Raw genomic sequence first — 22,055 nt, 5'->3', positions numbered from 1 at the left:
AAATGACCCATCACAAAAGTACAAGTGCATTCATTCCATTTCAACAATTAAGTAATCCACAAAAAAAATAAAATAAAATTATCAGTTTTCAGAATGATACCAAGAACAATAATTACTGAGAGGGAAACAAATGCATTAAGAACCATTAAGAAAATAAAGTTTTTAATTTTAAGCAAACATTTCAAATACAGATTGTATCATGAAAAATGTCTGAAATCTGATACTGAAAAAAATTGAAGGCAAGAAGATCTACAGAAAGCCCAAAACTTGCACTGAGACGTGCCAGCCACCCGAGAATGAGGAGATACCCCCAAATAAAAGCATGGGATATGCAGCTACAGCTTTTTAAACTATTTTCAGGAAGTCACTTGCCAAGATCAGCTGTACCACAAATGTTTCTACACCATATTAGGGGAGCTTTGAATTTACCCACCAGTTAAATCACTTGTTTTGGACAGCGCAAAAACACAGAAAGCAATGTGGCAACAGAAAGGCAACAAGTAATTTCTGCTATCGCTGCTATTCAGCTTATTGTGTGCAAAAGGAGATTAATTAATCAGCAACAGCAATCTGTTGCAAAAAATAACTGCATGTGTTGCAAACATAGTCCTGCTCACAAACAGGAAGAAAACAGCAATATTTCTGAGTTGTTTTAACTATCTGTATCAGAATACCATGTTTACATCCAAAGTACATGAGCTGACCTTGATGCATCAGAAGACTGTAGAAGTCACTCTATAAAATTAACCTATGTCACTAAATCAGTCCAATATAAACCAAAGAAAACTATTTTTTTACTATTCCATTTGTGGATGCTCATATGAAAACACAGGTGTGTTTGCATGTGTGTATACATATACATGTAATGTTTTTTGAGAAAAACAAAAAACATTTACTCTGCTCAGACCAGCAAAAATCACAAACTTTATCTTCTTGTTTTTACCAAATACTTTCACTTAAAATCAAGTATCTGTTCACACACATAATGAAAATTATTTGGGTTTTTTTTTCTAGCATTTCTACTGATGCCTAAGCCACAACTGTACTTACAAAAATATCTTTCAGCACACTTGGTGTTTAATGTCATTTCATATATTTCATTATATGATGCTACTGGATCTATAACAAAAAATAATACTAAAAAAAGCTTACCAGTCCTGCTGCATACATGGGTACTATAACAGGCTGCTTCTTGTTGCCTGTAAAGAGCTGATAAAACAACAACAACAACAAAGAATTTACTTAAGAGTTTCTATGTCAGTGATGGAAATGTTTTTCAATGCTACATAACTTGTGTAAGGTTAGTATCACAGAATAAATACTATGTTAATTATAATACAATGGTTAAAAACTGATGCAACTTTTTATATTACTAGGGCTTATAAAAGGTTGCCAGGTGGTCTGTCATGAACAACCATTTTCTGTGCAACTATGCAATTAGGAGAAGGCACTCACACCAGACACTTCCACCTGATGATTCTACATATAAAGCAGCCTCGTTATTTAGAAAGACAGTTTTACTGGCAGACTCACAATATTTCTTGTGTCGATTCCCAGGGAGCACAAAAGCTTTTTGTTGCTGTGGGAGCCACCCCACTGGTATCTCAGTCCGTAGGCATCATGGATGTCCTGCAGCTCTGCCCATACGTCCATCAGTTCCCTGCACAACCCATCATAAATCAAGTTATCATTCAGAAATACAGCTCAGCGGCCTTGAATATTTATTCTGTTTTTTAATTCAAGTGACTTAATATACATTCCAATTAAACTTATGCCCAAGCACAGTACCCAGGGGAACTAAAACTGCAGTGTTCTCAGAACAATTACAGTTCAGACTTCTTACTGGAAAATGATGTCCACAGCAGACAGGACAAAGCCTGCTTAGACTTCATCACATGAATACATATAGTAATTTATAGCAAATGTAACTAATGAGACATATTTGGTTAATTCAGAGACATCATTGAAAAGAAGATGATAGGCTGCTGAGTTGCTAAGTGAAGTACTCCTGGCACATCCACTCACTGAAAAGAAGTATTCCGATAGATAATTTTCACTCGATGGCTTCTCAAAATGCTTGAAGCAAATGCCTCATTTTAAATTACTGCCTTATGTGGTTCAAGTTCATTTTGTATTTGCTGCATTGTAGTTTCTTACCCAGTACTTCCTAAGGTCTCCTCCGTTGTTATCTGCTTTTCACCTGCTTCCAACAAATGATTCAAGGAACTTATTTCTTCTTCAATTTCAGCAACAGGCATGGAAGGAAAACAGACTTCAAATATTCGTTCCAGACGACTTAGTAATGTTGTCTATACCAAAGAGAAAATATGTATGTCAAGTTTTGCTAACTGCTATACAGATAAGTCCAATATTATAGCAAGATGGAACTTACAGCTAACACTTACCACAAAATATTAACTGTTAGAGGACTCTTTAAACACCAAATACAGGCTTCTAGCTACCAAGAAACAGTAAGGATCTTGCCCTTTGCAATTGAGTTCTTATAGAAGAGTCCAAAGTCACTCTGTTAGAAATTAGCAGAAAATGTATGCAACAAGATTTATGCTCTGAAAGGATAATGTCTCAGCAATATAAACAGCATATACTGGAACTAATGGTCTCCAGACGTTTTAATTCCAGAGCATGCACTGCACCAGAAGTCAAACAACTTTCTGCCCTCAAAAACAAAAAAATCCCCCCCCTTTTTTTTGACAAGCCTAGTATGCTTTCTTCTTTTCAAGTCTGTCCTTTATATTTCTCTTTTCTCTTTCGTAGTTCCAGACAGACAGGATTTCAATTTCTTGCACCTCTCTTAACTGGTCTTGGACATCAGATGTAGTAATGATATGGAATTTTTTTTTCTTAGTTCAACCCACTAAAAACAGGTAAGCATCAAGCTTTTATTATTTATTAAAATACCAATCACAAGGTATGCTTGTAAAAATTAAATTAAAGCCTTTTTTAATGTACTAATTTTTGCCAGAAACACCTGATTCTCTTTTCTTGCTAAGGAAAGGAGGTATAAGCCTGGCATTCAATGTAGTGTTTCCATCTTTCTAGTTTAGTGTTCCTCAACAACCACTCTCCCAGTGTTCTGCTGCAACACACACAGGGCAGCATCCAGCTGCTCCAGAACCTGCTTTTCTACAGGGGAAATGGAAACGAAACAGAGTAGGCAGAAATCCAAGGAGGATCCCACAGCGTGCGCTGTTCTAGCTGTGCCAGCAGAGCCCTCCTGTGGAGATGCAGCATATTCCAGCAACAATGTTGAATTTACACACATAAGCCCTCAAGACAGGGTTTTTGTTACAACTGAGATGATTTAAAGTTCAGAAAAGCAAGGCTGCAGGGGGAAGTTATCCATTTAAGTTAGGCCAATCAATACAACTGGGACAAACTTTCATGCAGCAAAATATGTGCTTCACGATTTCAAGAGTTATCTACAACATTTCTCGTTTGAATTTTTAGCTGAAAATTTGCCTTGTCTCTCATCTCAACTAACCAACTCATTGGCCATGTACATCAGCAAACATAACAGAGGTAAACACATTATCAGAATATCTGGATTCTGTATTGGAATTGGGATGATGAGTCAGGAACTAGGATCAAGTCTGTCCAGACTATTCTTTCTATTCAGCCACTAACTGCAAAAAACAGGAAAATGAATTGGCTTAGAGCATCAGCTCTTCAGTTTTACTACCTGCGAAAGAAATGCCTGGCAGGGACTGCCACCAGGTACAGTCACTTCCAAACTATAATGTAAAAAGGTGCAAAGATCTGAATTCAAAGCATACCTGACCCACACCTTTTTTTTTTTTTTTTTTCCTTTTTCTTTTCTTCTTCATTACCTCTCTGGTAAATTCTGACCATAATGAGCTGTGTTCTACAGTATATATTTCCTTTTAATTATCTTGCAGTGCTCAGTCACTCTGCCTATACACTAAGTTGCAATACTTGTAGGCTGTTTTGTGTTTGTTGCCCAGAACTAAGACATTAACTTACATTTTTAGGAAGTAAAACTAAAGAGTATTCCAGATTCTGGCCTAATGCTTCAGCACACAAAAGCATACTCTGCCTCAATTTTAAAGTTTAACTTTGCCCACAATGTATCACTTCCCCTTATCTTACATCAACAAGTGATGCTTACTTCATTTCTGTAATACAGCAAGAGTACATATCCCCAGGGAAAAGCAAGAGACAGATGAATGGCATTGGATCATGGAAACAGCAAGGCATCACATTTCTTGAAAAGGATCAACATTTGAGAACATGCTAGTGACTAAAAATATGCTTGCTTAGGTAATGAAAGAATTAACAGAACATCTCTAAGAACCAAGCAGCATCTCAGTCAGTGTCACATTTCAAATCTGAGTTTAAGAATTGTGCCAAAATTTCAGGAACAGTTTAACTATAGCATTCTTTACACTTCCTGTCATCTTTTCTAAATTTCCAGCGATGCATAGCCCTTATTTCTATACAACAAAGAATGGTTTCCATAGCAAACCGGAGTAATTAATTCTGTATGTGCCAATGGACAAAGGGAAGAGCGCACAAACATCTCCAGGCAGTGGTAATGGAAGTGGCTGAGCTTGTTCTAATTGGTGATGAAATCCTGTGGTCACATCTTCCAGATAAAAAGGACATCACCAAAATTTCATAGCTGGTGTAAATGTCCATCTCCTACAAACTTTAATCTATTCGTGCATAAATCTGACTGCAACAAAATACTGTGTATGACCAGAAGTAATGTCATGTCTGTGACCTAGTTTAGGACAGTCTTTCTGGGGAAAAAAAAAAGGCAGAAAACAAGAATTTTTATCCATTTTCATGTCACCTGATTGTTCTCCACAGCCATTTGAGAAGAATAATTCTTGAAGGCACTTACAGAAGATACGAAAAGGCTACAGCTACCATTAAACATTAACTGTGATACTCCGAGCAGTTGATAAATAAAAAAAAATAAATAATTTATTGATAAATTTAAAGCCCTATAGTTTCTGTAAATGCATAGAAGATTTTGGTAGACAGTTAAGATATGTGGTAATCAGCACCAGAACCAAAGTATCAGAGATACTTTTAAAAAATAAGGATAACCACAGGATTAGAATTAATGTGGCAATTAAACAGTGGGCAAGATCCATCTCTCAGAGCTGGAAGCCTGAAGTAGTTGGTTTATGCAATCTGGTTTTTATTTTCTCTCTGCCACAAGGTCATAGAATCCATGACCTCCTTCAACACAGCAGCGCTTCACTGACCACCCAGCACACCAAATCCTCCCCAGCTGCCCCCACATGAACCCAACAGTGACAGGTGACTGCCTTTCTTCAGAGCTATGAGGAGATAATAAAATTTGCCATAAAAATAACACACTTGAGCCCCACTACAGACACAGTGGGCACAAATGGCAGTTTCCACCATATGACTGCTGTAATGCTGCTGTGAGTGAAGTTTTGGGGAACTCTGTGTGCAGGAGTGGAAAAAATCCAGTCTTGCTTCTCTCCATGGTTCTGATCAAATATGGGCTGTGGAGCAGACAGAGGAACTCATCCAGGTGAACTCCCCTTCAAAGAGTGGAGTGGCACTTTGTCCTTCCACCCTGTCCCTTTCCCACTGGAGGGCACAGCCCCATTTTTTAACACAAGTCCTTATTTTCTCTTAGGAAATCTCTTACATCCCACAGCATCTCTGCTCTGGCAGCCTCCAGAGGTGCTTTAAGAAGGGAGAATCAAAAACAGCATGCCTTCAACCCTCCTCATCCTGCTACCAAGAAAAGAGGACACAGAGGAAGCAACACAAACTCTGGGTTGTTTGCATCTACCAAACACAAAACTGGAAGACCTAAGAATAAATAAAACCAGTGTAATAGTTAAATTGTTGAGCATCTTTAGATATTCAAACTTATGTGAAATGTAAAAAAAAAATAACAACCTTTTAAAGGAGATGGAAATGAGCCTATGAAAGATCCGAGATGATAAACATATAAATTAGCAGGAAAGGAGAAAAGTTCATATGGACATAACTGGTTTCTAATTGGAACTCAGAAGAGGAATGAAAGCTCTCAAAATGATGGAACAAAGCTCAGGGGCCAAGAAAAGAAAATTATTAACCACTGAGATTTTATTTAACTTAAATCATGAACTCTGAAATCACTGTTCTGCAGAGTGCCTAGCACAGCTTTTTATGACTAGTTTAATAAAACCAAGTGGAGGTTAAATGAGAAACTCCCTTTGTTGGATTTTTTAACAACCAAACCACATTTTCCAGCAACACATTTGCCTGTGAAGAACCAAGTCACCATTTACTCCTCTGTCTTCACCATGTGTGTGCATGGGATGGGTGTACTTGGGGTTTTTGTTTGGTCAGTTTTATTGGTGTTCATGGAGCATTTTTGGGGGGTTGGTCTGGGGATTTTTCAAGAGCTAAACTTCATGACCTCATAGCTAACACAAGGGAGCTGAAGAACCAGTTTCAATGGATGCAACTCACCATGGGGAACACATCAATCAACTTCTGTGGGTCTCAAAATTTTCTGGACTCAAGCATCAAACAAAGCTGAACGGTTAACTAAAAACACACAAGCAACAAATCCCTGAGTTCTCAATTAAATGGGGACAGTTTTTTCCTTCAAACAGTTTATGGACAGTTTAAACTATGAACCCATTTCCTTTTCACATAGCAACAATTTGTTTCTTTGTCTGAAGCATAGGCAACACCTCCTCAGAAGCAATGAAAGAACAGCTGCAGGCAGAAAAACTCCTGAGTAAAGACAAGCAAAGCTTACAAAGAACACTAGTTTAACTTCTCATGTTTCAAATGTGATGGCTTATCTCCATCCCCACTTTAAAAGCAGGTAAATATAAGGTAGTGCTATATATTTCCTAAATGTAAAAATCTGAATTGAAATATTTGTTTTTATTTACATGGGAAATTTATAATGAAAACGCTCATTGTAACTGAGATTTGCAAGCCAGAAGAGGATGCCACAAGAGCTAAAAAAACCTTCATCAACATAAAATGAGGAATCAGATTTATTTTTTTTTTGTAATTTAAAGAATTAAAGAAGGTAATGTTAGTCCTAAATATCCCAAACCCATTTTTAAAGAGTAACTATAAAAGTTTTGAGCTCAGCTGCAAAGCAAATCTGAAAATGTAGTGGCTTAAGGGGAAAAAAATGGTTAGAGACCTCTCTGCTCTTTTTACTAGTTGATCTGATAGAGTTAGAAACTGCAGGGAAGTTCAGGCTAGAAATGTGAAGCTGTGTCTCTCCTTCCTGCTGGAAGCTTCACCATTTATTCTCCCTCAGCTGAAGAATGCATCAAATATTGCATCTCCCATGCAGACAAAGTACAGTTTAACAGTTATTTATTGTGACCACATAAAACTCACTGACCATTTCAGTTTGTCACATAGTTATTATCTACTGGTGTTGTACTAACTTTTCAGTCAGAGTCTGAGAGGAAGTACAGCAGATGACACTTACATGTACAAAATGGGAAATAATTTTGTCCTGAGATATATAGATAGTAATGCTAAAACAATCCCCTCTCAAACTATTTTCTTTTGTAAAATTCCCCTCAGCCAGTCAGTTCTGAAAAACAGCAATTATGGGCTACTTTTAATAGCCTGATTTTTACTGTTATTCAGCTGCAAATACTTCAGAACTCTGCTATGGACTTAAAACCCCCAAACCTTCCCAAAAATATATATTTACATAACTAGCCAATACTATTTTAATTTACCTCACTGAACTGAGGGGCTGAAGTCTTTATGGTCAGAATTACTTTTTTCCTAAAGCATGATCATTGCCCAAGACAGAGTACACTCCAAATGACAGTGATCCAGGGTTTTCTTTGTCTTGTTACATATTCGTGGCTTAGTAACTGTGCCTCGCCCACACTGATTAATCTGAAGAGGCAGAGCCTGCAAGCACAGGCTCTCTAACAAGTGGAGAACCTTAAAACCCATGTGGAGGACTGTTCACCTTTTCCTTCATCCCTTTCCAGGATTTGTTAACTCTCAGCTAAATCAGATAAGATTTGGCCTTCCAACCAAGCCCTTCTTTAGCTCCTATTCCTCTGGAGATGCCCATGCTCCTTGCACACAGGCAGGCACAGCCGTATTCTCCACCCACACGATTACCATGGATTATTACTGCTCTTGTGCCTCACTGCTGAATCCTATATATATATATATGTTCTTAATGCAGCAGAATAACCCCCTCAGCTGACTAATGTTCAGCACTATCTCATGGAAAAAGCTGTGCTACAAGCCTTATATTCATCATAAACATAGCCTGGTAGTGTGCAATGTGCTCACATAAAAGGGATAATGCACGTGCAGGTTTGCTCGAGACTTGTTGGATCGACCAGTTTACCCACAACCACATCCTAAACCTGTTCATGAACACAAAGGCACATCTCTAATGCAAACTGCAGCTCTGCTGAAACCAAGCATCACATCTTTCCAGCTGAAGACAGAAACTAAATGGATTAAGGTATATGTAGTATTAATATGGGTTCAGATGGCAGTCTGTGCGTACACCATGGCCTTTCTCCTCCCCCCCTACACACAGCTACTGAATAGAAGATGTCAGCATTTTACAAATCCTGCACTGTGAATTCTGCAAAGAGTTCAGACAGCCTGAGACCAAAGGCAGGGAAGAAAAGACTATGATCTTTTTGCTACTACATGTCACTATGTAAGGTCATTTTTGTGAACTCCCCTCCGCTTAGTTTCATCCTCTCTGTTGTATATTTTCTAATTAAAAACTGGATTAAAGAGTTGAATTGAAGCAAAGCCTATTTTTAAGATTATACCAAATCCACAGTGTTTAAACAGTTTGCCGATGGTACATACATCGTACAATCAAGACTGCATTCAGAAAGCACAATATTTTACTGCCATCTCCACATTCAGAATATACAAACTAAGAAACTGAAAGGAAAATACACAGAGACCTTTTCAATGGAAACTTGAGCTACTGATAAATAACTTTGCTTTCATGCTGCATTCTGATGGATGAAAATTGCTGTATACATTATTTCCACATTTAAACAGCAGTGCTGCTGGCTAAGTATTCTTTTCAATTTTCTGCTTTTGCAGAAAGAATTCCATTAGGATCATTATAAACCATTCAGGATTCTTTCACTACCACATTACAGTGACTCTCCCAGCCTCACCATCACTGATCAAGTGTATTCAGTATCTTGTAAATGATCCCAGCTCACCTTTAGCCTAAGCTGAGATCTCAATTTTCCCATCTATCTCAAGTGTCTAACACGTGCAGTATTTCTCCCTTGTACACAGCCTGTTCCCTTTGGGTTGCTACAGCAAGCCCTGTTTAGATCTGCCAGGAATACATTGATGCAAGTGATCCCCTCCTCCCTATCCTTCTTTAGGCTGGGTAATAAAAAACTTTGTTCTCTTCCCTCTCACCAGATTTATCTTGCCTGCTAGTATTTCTGCTTTTGCATCAAACAGCTGCAGAACTAAGTTTAATACATGGCAAACAGAAGATTGGCAACTCCTTTAAAATGCTATGTTTTGCGTTTTGACCTCAGTAACACCCTCTTAAATAACAGCAAGGAAGCTGATCAAAATCTGAGTTTAATTTTACTAATATTCTGCACTCAGATTACCAGGACTGTCTCCTGGCTCATGTTGACTCATTAGTTTATCTCTGCTTCCAACAGCAAATTAGCAAACTGTGGCTCAATGGATTATAAACAGAATTACTATTTAATCTCAGAAAAAGTATTTTTTAATATAAAAAAGTTTTGAAAGATCCTTCCAAAACTTAAAGCACTTACAAAATAGCTACTGTTTTTAACAGTTAACTGGAAAAAAAATGTAGCAATTGACATTGCATGGCTAAGGAAACTATTTCAACAGAGAAAACATGTCCAGCTCAACTTCCTCTCCAGTTTATTTGTGTAAAACATTCTCTCCGCTGTACTTCCTCACTGGCAGAGGAGGGAGAAAATCTCTTTAGATCCAAAGAGTCACAACTAATTGTAGCATAAAGAGAAGGAATGAAAAAACTTGGAGTCTTAAAGTTTGCTTTATAATCTAATCAAACTACTGTATAACTTCATGGCAGACTTTAAGTAAGGAACTTCCAATTTAACTTGACTTTTATCTTTTGCTAAGTCAGACTTGGTGATTTAAACTTAATTATAGAGCCTCCGAGGGTTCTGCTTTTATAAACATATACATTTAGAAGTATTTTCTACTGAAAACCTATAATAAAATTATAAAAAACTTTAAATGGAAATAAATATTTGAAATCTTCAGACCCTTTACCAGATTCATTACTTAGTTAAAAAATAAAAGGATGATTTACTAGAATCATCTCCCCTCCCCATTTCTTTCTCAGATTCTGGTCAGTCTCTCAAGTGGCAAGAGAAATAACTGAGATTAATTGCACTAATGACCTTTGTACTCTCCAATTTTATGGGCGGATAACAATAAATTTGTGCTTTCAATTTAAGAAATGGACCAACAGATTCAGGTGATAAGCAACATCTTGCACAGACACAAAAATCTGCCTGCAGGTTTACTCAGGAGCTTTTTTTTTTTGGCTTGTGAAATCTCTGAGTTTGGAATGCTAGTCACTGTACGGAACAGCAAGCAGGAAGAGTAAGGACCTGAGGCTCACAGCTTTTAATGTGACAAGAAATCAGTGCTAAGTCCCAAAAGCTCTATTCCATTTGCTGATGCTGGCAGAGCTCCAGCTGGCACAACCTTCTGAAAAGCCATTTCACCTGTCACTGGTAGGAAATGGGAAGAGGCAGGGCTGTCACCAAGCAAGGTCCTGAAAGAAAGGACTTACCTCATTTCCTTTTATTGCCAGAGAAGATCCAAACCTTTCAGACACATATTACCACTAACACCCTTTACTGCGGGTGTTGCTGCACATTTCAAAAAGACAGAGCGTACTCTAAACTACTCATATGAAATGATGTGAATAAAAAGAAGCTTTGAATTCTAAACTGAAATTGTTGTTCTGAATTCTGTAAAAGTATTATTAAATGCTTAACAAAGAAAAGCCTTTGTATGAATAGCCACAGATCTCAAAATGACTGTTAAAAAGGCTCAGGAAGTAACTAATTAGGAATTAATGAATACTTAGCACTGAAAGCAGAAAACATAAGAGAGGTGGTAAGAAATAAACCTATTTACTTTCTCCTCCTGGAAACTTCTAATTAGAAATAGCAGCAACTTTAACAAATCACCAGTCCTCTGTGATGTTGCTAGAATGTACAGCTTCCCACAATTAATACCTAACAGAGACTTATTTTTAAAAAAACTTTTAAAGAGTTAACTTCCCAGGAGTTTGAATTCCCAAGACAGAATGATAGAACACAAGCTGTGGAATTCTGTCTGCTCTAAGTGAATTAGGGCAGCTATTTACAAATCAAATCATCATTTTAAAACCAGATTTGAAAACATTGATAGAGAATGGCGATGGAAAATTTTGGGAACCAGTAATCCCAGCTTCCAGTCACACCCATTTTACAAAAAGGCAACAGAGTGCCTCCCAAAAGGCAGTAAACAATGAAGCAAAAGGAAAAACTATCACAGGCTCTGAAATGTTCATGTTGGCTTATTCCTTTGATCAATTTATGTAAAGGATCACATGTAATTATCAAAACAAATTCCTACAAGTTCCAGCACACCCTGCTCATTTGTCTGTGGAAAGTAACAGTGCTGCAAACATCTGCAAGATCCAAACACAGCATAATGTTTCATACCAGCCCGTCTCACACAGCACATTAAATCTCTTTCAAAAGGCAAACAAGGACTATTCAAATATTTGTTGTACGCAGAAGCAGGAACCAGGAAGAACTGTATGCATAAGAGTAGAACAAGACTGAGGAAAACCAAGCAAACCCTCACCTGAACTGAAGGTGATAGCTCTTGGGATTGCTTACTGATAGTGCCTTGGAAAGATGTTAAAGCAACACTGTCAGTCTTGTGTAACGCTGGGCCGTCACTCCCGGCAGACTCGTCTGTCCTATGTGACTGCCACGTCTCTTTTCTGTGATGAGATTCACCAGCCTGCTCATCTCCAAAGGCAGCCCAAGAACAGCTGTCCTTTTGTTCATCTTCAAAAGCATTCCAGTCTGCAGCCTGGTTACAACCTGCTGAACTGAAGTCCGCGAAGTCGTCCGAGTCCTGGAAAGCAACACTCTCATCCTGAGGTTTTGGCACTGAATCAAAGTCTCCAAATTCAGTATCATCACCATTTTCTACCTCAGTAGAATGCTGGAAGTCTTGTCCAGAAGTTTTACTGGTAGTATCACATTCTAAAGTGTCAGCAGCCTGATTCAGTTCAGCTTGGTCCAAACTTGCTGGTTGCTGAGAAAAAGTACTCGTGTCCCTGAATTCACCAAATTCCACGTTAGTTTCGCTAATATGTGCGGGCTGCTCAGAAGTTCTTTCTGAATTTAGAGCGTTTACTGAGTCTTGAGCATTCCTGAAGCTGGGAGACGCACTGCTGACTGAACCAAAGTCACCAAACACATCATCATGTTTGTCACTGCAAGCTGAAACTTCAGTGCTACTTCCACCATTCTTAAGATCTTCAGAAGTACCCGGTTTTTCTCCTGCAGTATCACAGCTTAGGCTTTGGATCCTATCAACCTTGATGTCTGCTGGTTTTGAAGAATCCTCAGGCCTACTAAAATCTTTGCCATTCTCTATGTGATGTTGTCTTCTCCTCCCACTGTGCTCTCCATTCTCTGTAGTGCATATTGAACTTCCAGTTGTCTGAAACGTATTAGAAATTGCAAATTCCAGTGCTGAGGGACCCTGTTCACAACTAATTTCTGAAATGCAAACCTCTTCTTCACTATGAGTTACTCTGTTTATTCTGTTGTTCTCCTGAATGCTCACTGAGTCTCTTTCATCAAGATCACTGCATATTGTCGGCCCTGTTCCCTCTAAATGGATTGGGGTTTTGTTTGAGAAGGTAGCAAAATCTGCAGTATCTTCACCTGAGCTAGGCATTGAGTTCAAATTTTGCTCAGTACTACGGGTGCTAACAGTTTTCAGTCCCTTTGAGTCACCAATACTGTCTAGATCTTCTGTTCCCTGAGGATTTACAGGGTCTGATGCTGCAAATCCGTTTGTTAGAATCTCTAGACATGGAAGTTTCTCACCATTGCAAGCATCTATTTGCTCATCCTGGCTCTCAACTGTTACACCAGTTCTAACCACACGAGAAGAAAAACCCTCTGATTTTCCAGTGTTGTCTCTTTGTTCCCCCCTTCTGTTTACATCTTCTAAAGCAGTACCTGAACTTCTAAACTTAGATTTTTCTTTGATAGTACTAGTAGCTGACATATCAGAAAGCTCCTTAGTATGAGTAGGAAGCTCTGCAATGCAGTCTTTACCATTTTTAACAGATGTGAAAGTTGCAATGCTAGCTACATTGTCAGAATAATCGTGGAGTGGGATGAAATGATTTGTGGGTATAAACTCTTCCTTTGGATGACTGTAGTCCGGTGTATCAAAATCAGCAAAAGCTACGCCAGCAGTGCTCACACCAGAAAATCCTCCAAACTCATCTTCATCATCATCATCAGCTCCATTGTCAAGTGGTGGAGGGGATGAGGAGTACATTCGAATAATGTCTGGTTCCATTGTTTGGTTCTGCTTCAACATTAATGCATTTCTGTACAAGGGAGAAAACAGAGCTGTATTAGAACTTTGCTAGCTTTCATGTTCCTATATATTTCATTTTTATAGTTTCATGCCTCATTTTTTAAGTGTGTATATAGGTCAATATCTGTATTAGATATCAGAAAGAAACAGTCCCCAAACCCATTTCTTTTACAAGTCACAAAGAGTCTATTGGGACAGTTCAAGTCTCTTCTAAACAACTGCATGATCAAACTGTCAGCAGACAGTGCTGAAATGATCCTCTTGAGCTGTTGTGCAACTCACTGGCACAACTAAACTCAGTTTTCTCTCATCAGTTCTCTACCTCCCATCACCAACAGTTCACAAAGCTGCCAGTGACCCTGGTCCACACATGTTTTGCCACACTCCTTTGTGCACTCAGGTGTGTTAGAAGAATTAAGCCACTCCATGGACTAAGCCACAACAGCCATACACATAAGGGACCTTCACCACAGTCAAAGACTTTGAAAAGTATTTCCGTAAGCTCTGAAAATGAGGAGGAGTGGAGGAAGGAACTGCTGTTAGAACTGTTAGCTATGATCTGCTGCCCTGCTGTTTAAGTCTCTTTCTACCAGTCCATGGGTTTGTTTGGTTGCCCTGTTCTCTGGATTTCCTACCCACAAGCCAACACTCTGCCCCCACAGCTGCTGCCACCAGCCTGCTTCTGTCTTAGGAACCAGCTGAGAAATGCCATTGTGATGCCACCAGTAAAGTCTAGAGCCAAACACGCTTCATCAAAACTTATTCTCCAAAGGAGAGCTGAGCACGATTATTCATGAAATATTTAAACACAAATCACTAAACCACAGGGGAAAAGAAGTAAGAAAGTATTCCCATGGCCTAAATACAAACAGATTAATGACTCTGTCTTACCATTGCAAACCACTACAGAACAAGCTTCACATACCTATGGATGGAAAATTTTCTTTCCTGAGGAATAATCTTGACTTTTTCAATGCTGTGTGCAATTAATGAAACAATAACTACTAGTATGTATAGATTCACAGCTATACACATCACTGAACTACTTCATACCTTAAAACCCTTAAAAGAAGAGCTCACACCAAGCTCTCTCCAAATGATATTTGACATGAATGAATTGTAACAACACTAAACCTCACAGAAAAAGAGTGGAAACAACCTATACATATTGGCAAATATTGAACTTCTGACCACCAGAATAAGTGCAGACTCTACAATACTAGTTATGCAACACAGATAAAACGTGATCCTTATGTCCAGTGCCTTCAGCAAACAACTTTGTAAAAGCACCTTAAGAGCAGCACACAAAGGCTAAAACAGCAACAAATGAAGCTCTGCGGTTCTTCTCAAGCACAACACACCAAGCACTTCAGCCAAACAACTCTGGATATTTGCCAGGAAACTGGCATCCTTGAGGTGACTAACATACCTATAATTTCTTTTTAAAAGGGTGGTTTTCAGTTACAAAAGTACATCATGCTTATCAGATGAAACCTTGAAGTAATTTCTAACATAACATGCAAACTGAAGAGAACTGCAAAGGAATTTTGTTTAGAATAAAGCCTAAGTTGTCAACAAGCTCCCACATAGGCTTACTCAGCACCAGCTGCTTAACAAGGTATTTGAGAAAAAAGCTTCACTCACTCTAAACTTCTGAACTTTCCCATTAAAAGAAAAAATTGTCTGGATGGTTCGTAGAAAACCATGTGTTTAAAGTCTTTTCAGATTTATAGGCTTGTATAGGTTTGTTTTCACCTAAGTTATTTGAAATATCACATTCAGGTCTGTATGAGTAACTATACCACCTTACATCAGTGGAGCTCATTTTGGCAGAAAGCATTTTCTTAGGGTTTGCTAAGAAAAATTAATTCTTAACCTACACTAGAAACTACACAGATCCCTATACTATCCATCATAACAACTCTATCCATTTTTTTGTTGACCATTTACTGTATGAGTATTTTAACCTCAGCCAAAAATAAATCACAATAGAGCTGAGAACACCCTTGGAGGCAAGGATGATCTAAAATAACCCAAATATGCAGTTTCAGAAAATAAACTGAATAATGCGAGAGGAGCAAGCATCACAATCACAGGGAATTTACCCACAAGACTCTTTTTCTTTCCAGTTAACATAAAAAAGGGGAGACAAGGAACAAGAATAATAAGGATAAGCACAGGACAAAGATAACTGCATGGGAGCTGAAGCAAACTGCCAAAGCCCAAATGAACACGTAGAAAGAGGTCTGACCATTTAAAAATTTTCTCTCCTGCAACTTCTGACACAGAGCAGAAGAAACTTCCTTCAATTTTTCATTTCAAAGCACTTTTAAAACATCACAGGGATCATTACACAGCAGCAGTCCAGCAGCACAATGCTCCAGCTATGCTTCAATAACAGTTGCCAAAACAGGATCTGCAAGGAACATTAACTGTACATTTAAAAATTTGATCACAGATTTGATAGTCTACTATGTGTTTAATCAGTTTAACCCACAAGAACCCACTGCATCACCAATTGCATGGACTTCTGCATGATTATTTTTTAAATGCAAGTATGTTACTGCTGCATTTTAAAAGCCAAACACAAAGAGCTCCAAAATGTATGAATCTAGATTATAAAGATGTATGAAAGGTCACAATGACACAATGTAATTGCTGTTTGCAGAACTCAATCATACTCATATTGTAAGAAAAGGAAAAAAAGTCATACTAGTATTCCCCCTCCTCTTGACTAATTAGTGATAAATTTTTTAAATGGGCATAATCTCAATTCTCTTCACAATATAAAACAGCATGGGAATTTTACAGTCTTAATGTAGTTTTCTTCAGGAAGAATTTCATTATGGTTCCCTTTCATGATTTCCAGAAGTGTTCTGTCTGCCAACAAGAAACCAAATTAGTTACTGTCCATTAAAACATGTGGTGAAAAGCCACAGGTCTGACAGAACAACTATTTTGTTCCTTATTTCATTTAGTTAATCCCTGCTTTGCCTGGCATCTCAAATAAAGCTGGAACTGTGGCTTCATCTTTTGTGGTCCTTTTACCCAACTCAGACATATTCTTGGTCAAGACATTCCGCTACATTATTTTGTAACCCTGGTATTTCAAGCGATGTTTACAACATGATTTAACCCAAAGTAGAATTTGAACAACTTCTCTGACCAATAACAGGGACTATTTATCATCTTATTTTTGAGGGAATTTGCTACCAAATTTAAAAATCAAGTATAAAGCTAAAATGCTCTATTCACTTATAGATTCTTTAAACATGTATTTCTTAAACAAAAAGAAACCACCTATTTTTCGGTACACTATATAATAACTATGATTTGAAGGATATTATAACAGTTTCTACTTGTGTAACAGAGCACATGTCTAACTTCTGTGATCTGTAATAAGCAACAACCCAGGTTTCTGGCATCAGACCTTGCACCTCAAGGTGAGGAATCTGACACAGTTAAAGTGCTCATGTTTAGGGGATTGATTTAGTCACAAACACAGACTTAAGTTGACAAATGCCAGTAACTTCTGCAGATCTCAACAGTTTAAGACTAGACCAAAGACAGATTTCCATCAATTGCTCATGGCATGAGGTTATACCAACGTTTTCTAGAAGAAAAAAAAGAATTGTATTCTCTCTCAGATGCCACTTTCTGCATTTCTGTCTTTTACCTATTTGCTTGTTGGGGTTTTTGTTAACTGGAAATGCTAGTTCTTGCATCCAGGTGTTTCTCAAGGAATTTCTCGAACAAGTTTCAGTACCATAAACAAGAGACCACTGTTTAAGTCATACTATAAATGCAATTCACCAATACACTCTCAAGTTCATAATGACATTGTACTCTAAACAAAAAACTGCTAATTTATTATGATTCAAGGTTCAAACCTTTTTTCTCAAGTCACAAACATTTAAGAATGCAATTCAAGTTAATTTGAAACATTAAAAGAAGAGAGAAAACAGAAATCAGCAATGCCAGGAAAATTTTGATAGGCAAAGAACTGGAAAGAGAAAATTCATATCCTTCTTTTATGATCACTAACTAGGTTTCCAAAACATTTACAACAAAACCAGGCTATCTTATTATTTGTTTGCAGTAAATAGGGAACAATATGTGCTTTCCTCACACACAGACCACATCCTTGTTCACTACCTTTTTGTAGAGTAATAGCAACAGCCTAACAAAGACCAGGCAGCAAAGAGAACAATGCAATTATGCTACACAAAAGCAGGTATAAATAGTTCCTTCTCTGTGTATCTTCTAAAGCAAAACTTGAAACAGCATGTTTGGCTCTTACATAAGACCTACAAAATCAGGAGGTTGCAAAGAGTACCTCTAAAAAAAATACTTGAGGCATGCAAATTCAAAAGAAACCCCTTGTAGAGCAGAATGTTTCCTTTAACTTGAAGAAGCAAAGCAATGAATAACCTCTCAGCTGTGGATTATTATGAAGAAAAGCTGAGTCAAGCAAATCATCTCCTTAAAGCATACAGGAAACACAATAATCAGAAATGGCACAATCAAGATCTCCATGACAGAAATTACAACGTTACTGAAATACCCTACAGTAAAAGCCTTTGCAGCGGCAAGGAGATGGATTCAAGTCATTAGCTGCTAGCATCTGATCTTTCCAAGAACATTTAACTCTTACTGCAAGGGAATTCCTCTAGTAAATGCCAAAAATACCACAGTCAGGACCAGATTTAGACTTTTTATTACAGCACAGTGTTGGCTTCCAGTAGGAAAAGCTGCCCTCTTCCCCTTTGCCTTTTCTTTGGCTTATGAACAATGGAAACCAGATTCCCAGTCTTTCTGCACCTGAGATCCTGTTTCTAGAAGGGTGGTTGTAAATGAGGAGAGCCTATCTGTTAGAACAGCACTTCTACAACCCAAATCCACTCTAGAGAGAGAGTGTCTGTCCAAGCTGAAGTCAGTATGTTCTTAAATGGGTTTAATAAGCTTGCTTTTATTTTTGGAAATAGTTACCAGCAAACAAAATACAGCACGAAAATGTTTACTTCATAAAGCCTCCAAGAAATCAATGTTTTCGATTTTGAGCTTAATGCTGTTACAGCTAGAAGGTCTATTACCCAAAGCAGGAGTTTCAGAGTACCTTTTCTTGGACATCTATGAGCTGAGGAAAACAATGTTCTCCAGTTCCAGTAAGGCAAACATATCTAAGCCTTATACATTACTGTGGTTTCAAACACTGAATTTGCTGGAAACCTCCTATTACAAAGTGTTGTATGTATAATGAACATTAAAGTAACACAACTCAGGAGAGTTTCACCAAGAATCTGGCACTAATCTCAGGCAGCTCATTCTTCCTGTTCTCCTGCACTCCTCAGGCTGGCATAAACACCAGGCACCCCTAGACAATCCAGCCCATGCAATATTAAACCTCTTTGATTGTGCTGCTCTTCCTCTCTTCACTGACAACGCAGGAAGACCAAGTTGGGTGGCACAAATGTGAAACTTAAACAGATCTTGGATATAAGCATTTTCATTTTAAATGTTGTTAAACTATATAAAGAAGCAAACATGTATTTTCAGTAGTTGTGCTGCTTCACTTCTCCCTGTTTCATTTTGGCTTAGCTGTGGAATGAGAGAAGCTGTTGGAAAATATGAATCTAAACGTTCTGTTGGTTCATTAAACTTTTTTTTTTAACCAAGAATAGCATTACTTCCCAAACCTAAAAGACCAGGTTATCCTCAAAGTTACTATAAGCAAAAAAATGTTTAAACTCAAAATCTACTGGTGTGCTTTAACAGCTGCAGATGAAGATGCTGACTGTACCTAAACCTGTAAAGAAATAGTGGGGAAAATGTTGTAAGAACAAGCACACTTTAAATTCATATGGGCAAACACAACTGGCTGGGACAGTCAATCAGGTTACAATCTGACTCTGGGGAATACATTATTTGTGTCCATCATACAGCACACAGCCACACACTGTGCAAAGATGGATGCCGTAAGTAATGATAATTGAGATGTTTCCCTTCTTATGATTTCTTAAATTCCATTTAAAACAGTGCTCAACTCAGCAAGAAATCTATTTCTGGATGTTACCCTCAAACATGCTAGCTGGGAATGTGTTCTAAATTGGGATAAAAATATGCTAGATTAGAAAGTATTAGAACTAGATTACCTAGGGTAAACTGTTCTCAGGTACTTCCTCACAGAGCAGTATGATCTCCATCACACAGAAACCCTTCAAACCTCACACAGACTACAGCAAAGAGTAGATTAGAACTAATCTACAGGGCTGCACTCTTCTGTGACAGGTTCTCCTCAGAGTTTGGCAGAGGAAATATAGCTGCACAAGGAAAACAACCATGGGTCTTCTTTCCATTATTGCAAACATACTTACTGCTTGTTTTCCAGTGAGCAGGCTTACATTATTCATCATTTATCCCACCTACAGACATTACCTCATATTAAAAACACAATACAGGAGGGACACCTAATACTCCAAAGAATAAAATCCATTTTCCATTGCTTATCAATAGACATATGAACTTGAGGTTTCACATTTCCTTCACCCTACTTCCAAACATACTAAATCAAGAGAGGATTTGCCCTTCCCTGTGGTTCTCCCAAGTCAGGACTCTTTGCTTTGAAAAATCCAAATTATTTGCTTTACACAAGCAGATTTCTTAGATCACCTTGCAAGCGGCACCAATACAGAAATAGTGCTTGCAGCTGAAAATTTTCATTGCTAAAGACACGAGCATGAAAGAAAGTCCACTGAAAATGAGACTGTCAGTTTTCAAACAAGGCTTTTTTTCTGTATGTGTGTGCAACAGCAGCAGCTTACTCAGTGTGTTTTTTTTGCACGAAGGAGAAAATCTAACAGACAAAATTTCTAACACCTAGGAATGAGTAGGATCTAAGACACTTCTGTGACTATCCAGAAAAATTATAAGTATTTTGAATCCCCGTGAAAGGGTTAGCATGTCATTGCACTGAAATGTTCACAAAGAAGCAGTTTAAGTTGTCAAACAGCACAATAGCACAGAAAGGAATGAACACTCTGTCGAGATAGATAACGGCATCTGCAAGAAGATTATGCTGCTGAGTGTAGTGAAAACAACTCGATCGAGCATCAGTTCCTTTACTGCTGGATTTCCAACTGATACCACCACAGATCTGCAAGGACAACTCAATGAATATTTCAAGAGGAAAAGGCAGAGTTGACTGAGGTCCATCTAAGCTGCTCTATTATTTCCACTGTGAGAGACAAGTCTCTCCAAAGTACTGAAAGTTTCAGAAGATTACTCTGGGTAATTAAGGTGCTAAAAGGCTTGTGTTAGCTTAGTAAGTCACTGGTGGAATTTTTTAGAAATGTTAGAGATCACACAGAGCCTTCATCACCACAAATATGATACACTGTGTGAACTCCAAATTTCATAGCCTATTAAATCCTTTACTAAACAAAACCATCATCTTAGCAAAAACAAAGTACATAAACAAAAACAAAAATTGAGGCTGAGATCCCTCAACTGCTTACTTATAAACAAATTAAGGAAGTAAAAACAAGAGGTCATACTTTCATGTGACCTTAAAAGGTCATACAATGTGTACTTTATGCAACTATCACGCAGAATGAAAACACCAGAGCTACATTAGCTTTTCCACGTATTTTTAAGTCTCAGTCTCACATTCATGCTATTTATTCTCACTGACATGACTGTTTAAAATAAGCAAACAAGCCCTCAGTAGTCACAGGTACTCCAGCTCTTCCCCAGGCTCTCACCACTAATGTTACATTCCTCCAGGTATAGCTCCAACTTCAGGAGGAGAAACTGCTACCTGTGCACTGCATGAGCACACCTCTGCCTGTGCTGACAATACAACAGAACATTTTTATTTTTAAAGTAGGCCAATTGCCTTTCCAAGTCTAGCTCGCATGTCCAGAGAATAAAATAAGGAGGAAATACTTTTAATTTTGTTCAATCTCCAAGGACCAATCCAGTTAAAAAGCAGCATCCATCAAACTCACTTTAACATGGACTCAACAGCTGAAATGTGAGTTCCAAGGAAGCATGTTGGGCTCTAAACCATGCATGGAAACAAAACTTGTAAAACCAACCCAGCACAGCTCCTGTCAACAATGTTTCTCTACTCACTCCAGTCATTTATGAACAGATGTTTGCTTAAGGAGCACTAAGCTGCTGAAGGCTTCCATTTCTGTGCTGAAGCTGGAAGAAAGGGGCTGTCACCATTAAGAGGCTAATTTACTGACACTTTGAAGGAATCCCAAGGTTTAATCGTTGTTTTTAAGGCATTGTCTTCTCTAAAGAAAAAAATTATATTTTGGTTCATCAAGTAGATATTTTTCACAGCAAACTGAAGAGTTAGCACCTAATTAAGCATTTGAGCA

General features: G+C 38.0%; 1 protein-coding gene across 6 annotated transcripts in view; it reads right to left on the bottom strand.

Annotated features, from left to right (window-relative positions):
• The window catches only part of AFTPH (aftiphilin), a 42,575-nt gene that overhangs the window by 19,793 nt on the left and 727 nt on the right, over positions 1-22,055 (bottom strand). For all 6 annotated transcript variants that reach the window (XR_015283831.1, XR_015283832.1, XM_086879225.1 and 3 more), the window contains exons 2-5: positions 11,899-13,678; positions 2,158-2,309; positions 1,534-1,660; positions 1,153-1,209 (exon numbers count right to left, since the gene is read on the bottom strand). Coding sequence is in view for 4 of the 6 variants with exons in the window: in XM_086879225.1 (XP_086735351.1) it covers positions 1,153-1,209; positions 1,534-1,660; positions 2,158-2,309; positions 11,899-13,668 (2,106 nt within the window). In the remaining 2 variants the exon portion in view is untranslated. The remainder of the gene's footprint in view (positions 1-1,152; positions 1,210-1,533; positions 1,661-2,157; positions 2,310-11,898; positions 13,679-22,055) is intronic.

The sequence above is a fragment of the Cyanistes caeruleus genome, chromosome 2 (genome assembly GCF_971803275.1).
Source record: "Cyanistes caeruleus chromosome 2, bCyaCae1.hap1.1, whole genome shotgun sequence".
Lineage (NCBI taxonomy): Eukaryota > Metazoa > Chordata > Aves > Passeriformes > Paridae > Cyanistes > Cyanistes caeruleus.
The sequence above is the reverse complement of the archived record's forward strand: the minus strand, read 5'-3'. Positions and strand labels throughout refer to the sequence as shown.